General features: G+C 40.0%; 1 protein-coding gene across 2 annotated transcripts; it reads left to right on the top strand.

Annotated features, from left to right (window-relative positions):
- The first annotated feature begins 3,349 nt into the window (after positions 1-3,349).
- Positions 3,350-4,638, top strand: tcf15 (transcription factor 15). 2 transcript variants are annotated; one of them, XM_012822646.2, is made up of 3 exons: positions 3,350-3,451; positions 3,584-4,068; positions 4,307-4,638. In XM_012822646.2, the coding sequence occupies exons 2-3, from the start codon at positions 3,598-3,600 to the stop codon at positions 4,361-4,363; spliced, it is 528 nt and encodes a 175-aa protein (XP_012678100.1). In that variant the 5' UTR covers positions 3,350-3,451; positions 3,584-3,597; the 3' UTR covers positions 4,364-4,638. The 2 variants fall into 2 exon arrangements, with proteins under 2 accessions (XP_012678100.1, XP_031422981.1); XM_031567121.1 differs by lacking the exon at positions 3,350-3,451 and having other exon boundaries at positions 3,458-4,068.
- Positions 4,639-4,890: the final 252 nt, after the last annotated feature.

Here is a 4,890-nt window from a genome sequence, read left to right on the forward strand (position 1 = left end):
TAAAACAAACGTCTGGCTGTTCCATGTTCTGCTGATCTCTTTTTTACTAATATAGGGCAAGCAAAAGTTTAGTTTATAAAGGTCTATACAAGGTGCTATTTTTTCAGACATGCAGGTGGTGTCCTCTCAGCATAACACGCACATATGTCTATATGTACTATATGTGATATTTTCCATGCCTTGCTTACACAAATACATACTTTTCAGATACAAATTCTTAAATTTAAAAAAAGATATATCTCAAAAGTACATTAGAACATTCCCTGGTTTAATCAGTACTTAGTCATCCAGGTAAAACACTCGATTGAAATGTTACTTACATCAAAATGACACTATTTTCTTTAGAAGCAAATGCTGATGACTTTAAAAGGATCCCTTTAATGGCAGAGAGTTTCTTCTGGTCCCAAGCACTGGCATCACACCCCCTGCAGACTTATTTTAGGTATATGATCCTCAGGCTTAACCGACAACATGGGGGACTAATGTTTTGACATCAATATTTTAGGATTGATAATTTAGTGGAGCAGACTATCTTGTTGTTCATCATTCTACTCATTTCTACATTACATGATTTAACTTAACTGCTACAGTGTATGGAAACTGCATGTTAAGGTGAGATGTATGACATCATTTGTGACATACCTTACTACTGCAACGCTCCTCAATACCAATGAGTATGAGCATCGACCATTAAAGTAATTCCTCCTACATTTTTACACAAATAGGGTAATCATATTACAAAATCATGGAAATATGACTGTAGCTTAAATCTGTGAAGTTGTTGTGGTGGTCATGAGAATTATCTAGTCTACTGAGTTTTAGCAAACTGCGATTTGCCAGAGTAATGTCCCAATGATAGTGGTTGATTTTTTTACTGGAGATGCATATTTCACATGACTTAGCCCTACGAGCGTTCATTTCAGTGTCATACTTCTCAGACACTTAGACACCTATCCATCTTAACTACACCTTACCATTAGATTGCAGTTTGAAATAAGCCAACCTGATGTTCATAATCTGAAGTCATAACAAAATGTTCACAACCCATCCTGTAAAATAGGGGAAACTATTACTTATTACAAGCCTGGCTGAGCATTCACACTTGCTGTTCCCCTTCAGTCCTTCAGTGTCCTTGACATATTCCCATAATTTCAGTGGTGGTCACTGCACACATTCTGGAGGTCCCATGCCTCAAACACAGAATTCTCTCCCCAGCTAGTGCGGCAGGTGGGTACATTAAACCTGAACGACCCCATAAAATCCCCCCCCCACCCCAGAGCTCGGCATCTCCCAGCACTAAGTGTCCTGTCATTTGCCCACTGGCTCACTTTCAACTATTAAAGCAAAGCCAAGTAAGGTTCAGACTCCCTGGTGGAGATGGAGGAGGTGTTCCAAATTTACACTTCACAAGTTCGATCAACTAAAGATTAACACTATCTTTACGAGACAACGGATATCTACTCAATAACCCACGCGGTTGTTGGGCTTAATGTCTCCAATACCCACCACATTTAAACAGATACTGAAAATAAGTGATAAAAAAAAAATAACATAAATCACCCAGTGCACTCTAGGTCATGGTGTTCTAGTTGTTACTTCTGACTAAATGATCTAATGTAAATGCATATTTCCAACTGATAACTCTCTTACCACGTACATAGAGTTGCGTTTTGCATTTTAGCCAAGGGAGAAGTCCAGAATTTGTTCAGGAGAATCTCCCCCAAAAAAGATATTTCCAGCCATTTGAGAACGGCTTACCCATCAAGTCCCCAGTGATTTACCAGCCCAGCGTGGCATTTGTGATAGGTTGATCACAGTTTTATGTAGCATGTGACATATCAGGTGTCAAAGTAATCTGCTACAGCATTCAAACACGCTGCACATGAGCCCAGAATATGAGACATATGTCAAACGTTTTGGATTACCTTAAATGCGCGTGATATTAAATCAGAACCTTTATATATCTTTGTATGTTTGTGGCAGACAGGGCTCATGACAGAAGTCCAGTAATATTAATGTTGTTTAGTTCATAGAATAGACACCTTTTAAAGTAGTGACATATACATCAATTAGGTCCTGAATAAATTAAATTATTACAAATATAATATTACAAAGTACATTTACTATGTGTTGAAAACATTACATCTACAAATTGGCAATGTGTGTATTAAAGTAATGACATTCATTTGCTCATTCTTGTTAACGCAAGAGAGTGTTATCCTACACACCATTTTATAATATTAGACTTAGACCTACGGAAGAAAGTCATGGGAGTGCGGGGGCTGCAACTTCAAAAATGATAGTGACAGCCCTTTCTGCCATCTATATTATCACAGCCGCAGCGACAAGCCAAAATACGAGCGCTGGCTTGTGTGCTTCCTCTTTTCTTAAAAGATTTAGTGTACTCCTCAACAAGTACAGGGATTACTCAAACCATGTCAACATGGCATTCCTGTGCTAGATGGATCACTCTTGATCCAAATGTTGCCGCCAAAAGATGGATGACATCCACAGTGTACTTGCACGAGCCACTGAAAGACAGATTAATAGATAGGCCAGATGACACACTAGCAGGTATTTCAGGACACTGTATCAGTTTTGCCCTTCCCCTCATGGTTTTCTTTCTATTTGCATACAGTTGTGTAACCCGACCGGTCACACACAACATAATCCTTGCTGCAAATCAAATCAAATCAAATCAAATCAAACTTTATTTGTACGGCGCATTTCATACAAGGAAGTAACACAATGCGCCTCACAGTAGGAAAGAAAAGGGGGGGGGGGTTACACTTGTATAAAACACACAGATTTTCAAGAGATAAATGAATAAAATAAAATAAACGTACTAACCGCACTGCCCGTAAAGGACTACTCAGCACGGTCATCGTCAAACTAAGCTGCTGGGGGGGGGGGTTACAAACACTTGTAAAGAGACACAGATAAGTAAATAAATAAATAAATGTTACATTAATGTTAAATAAATACATTTTACAAGTTACAAAACACTTATAAAAAGACACAGATTTTGCCAGAGATAAATGAACAGGAAATTACGTACTAACCGCACTGGCACCATAAAGGACTGCTCAGCACAGTTATCGTCAAACTAAGAGACAGCTGCTGGGGGGGGGGGGGTACAAATACTTGAAAAGAGACAGAAATAAGTAAATAAATAAATGTTCCATAAATGTTAAATACATTTTACAGTGAGTGATAAGCGAGATCAAAGAGGTATGTCTTAAGTGCATGTTTAAAGGTTTCAACCGTTTCGGCCATTCTTAGGTATTCTGGCAGAGTGTTCCAAACTAATAGGCTGTATCTGAGGGATGAGACCTCATGTGGAGAAAGCAATGCATGTCTGACCAGCTCCTCCCCTCAGAGGGGTGAAAGAATAAAGCCACCTCCTCAGACTGTGTTGTCATAGTTGGTGCCAAGACACGTGGAATAACTTGTGAGTACCTTTTTATGGCCAACTGTTGGGAATTTGTCAGACATTTTTTATGTCTGGTAAGAAATATTATTGAACAGACACATTATAAAAACTGTCTGTCGTTTCTTTCTTTCTTTCTTTTTTTTCCACAAGTAACCGCAGTCATAATGGCTTTCACAATGCTGAGGACGATGGCGTCCCATTACTCATACACAGATTTGAGCTTAATGTCTGATGATGAAGAGAACCACAGTGGAAGCGACAGCAGCTCAGACCAAATGTATGGATGCTGCACCGGTGCTGAGAAGAACCGGACAGCTGCGCTGATGCCAGGCACTGGCGGGATTGTAGTAGTCAGGCAACGCAACTCGGCCAATGCAAGGGAACGCGAACGGACACAAAGCGTCAACACTGCCTTCACCGAGCTCCGAACTCTAATTCCCACGGAGCCTGTGGACCGAAAGCTCTCCAAAATCGAAACACTTCGCTTAGCATCAAGCTACATTTCCCACCTAGCCAATGTTCTTGTTACTGGGAATGGGCAGCTGGAGGGACAGCCGTGTCTTAGTGCACCCGTGGTTGAGGGGAAGAAGCCTCGGACCATCTGCACTTTTTGCCTGAGAAACCAACGCAAAGGGGTAAGACAAGTCCACCAGATTCAGTCTAAAGCACATAGTAGCTTACACAACTTATTTTTGTACAGTGCGCACACCCAAGCCTACCGAAGATTAGCACGACGAGTTTATAGAGGGCAATTAACGAATTAACTAAATTAATTAACTTCGGTTTTATTACTTGCTTCGTGATAACATTAATGGCATGCGTAGGTCCAGTAATAATTATTATTGTGTCTCAACCATTAATTTCCTCTTCCAGATAAAGGACGGAAGAGACTGTCAGAAACATTGCAAGACGCGTGTAAGTCAACGGTAGGCCAAGGGCCTCTACGTCTGAAGCTTGGCATCAGCTCTTGTGGTGGACATCATCGAGGATTCGATTAGAACTGTCAGTATTTTTTTATGCAATCAGGCAGCTCTACTGCAGAACTGAACAAAACTGCACCTCACTGGATTTAGTTCTGCCCACTGAGCTATCCGGACCTCAAAATCCACGAACTGTGACACATTTGGGGAAAGTCCTATATTGCTGTGATTTCAATGATTATTAATGATGTTTTTTTTATATAAAATATATATTTTTACAAACGAGGCACTGCAATGTAGTTTTGCATTCTTGTGTTATGATGAGTCAAAAACATCAGGAAATCAGCTTGGGAGTATTTGTTTTTGTAAATTTAGCTCTCAATAGTAAATCAGACAGAAATTCAAAAAGATGTCTCATTCACAGCAGATGTTAGACTCTGTGATATCAGTTTCTCTGACACAAACTTGTGTTTCTGTTGAAGAAGAAAAGGTTGGCCATAGTTGTGTCCAGTGTTCGTCTTGGGCATTTTACCACAA

Source organism: Clupea harengus, chromosome 5, assembly GCF_900700415.2.
Source record: "Clupea harengus chromosome 5, Ch_v2.0.2, whole genome shotgun sequence".
In the NCBI taxonomy this organism is placed as follows: Eukaryota; Metazoa; Chordata; class Actinopteri; order Clupeiformes; family Clupeidae; genus Clupea; species Clupea harengus.

What these genes read in the sequence shown, in the direction of transcription:
- tcf15 (XM_031567121.1), top strand. Translation starts at nt 3,466, where the DNA reads ATGGCCAACTGTTGGGAATTTGTCAGACATTTTTTATGTCTGGTAAGA. An exon ending in TGAGAAACCAACGCAAAGGG is followed by an intron (nt 4,069 to 4,306) that starts GTAAGACAAGTC and finishes TTCCTCTTCCAG; the next exon opens with ATAAAGGACGGAAGAGACTG.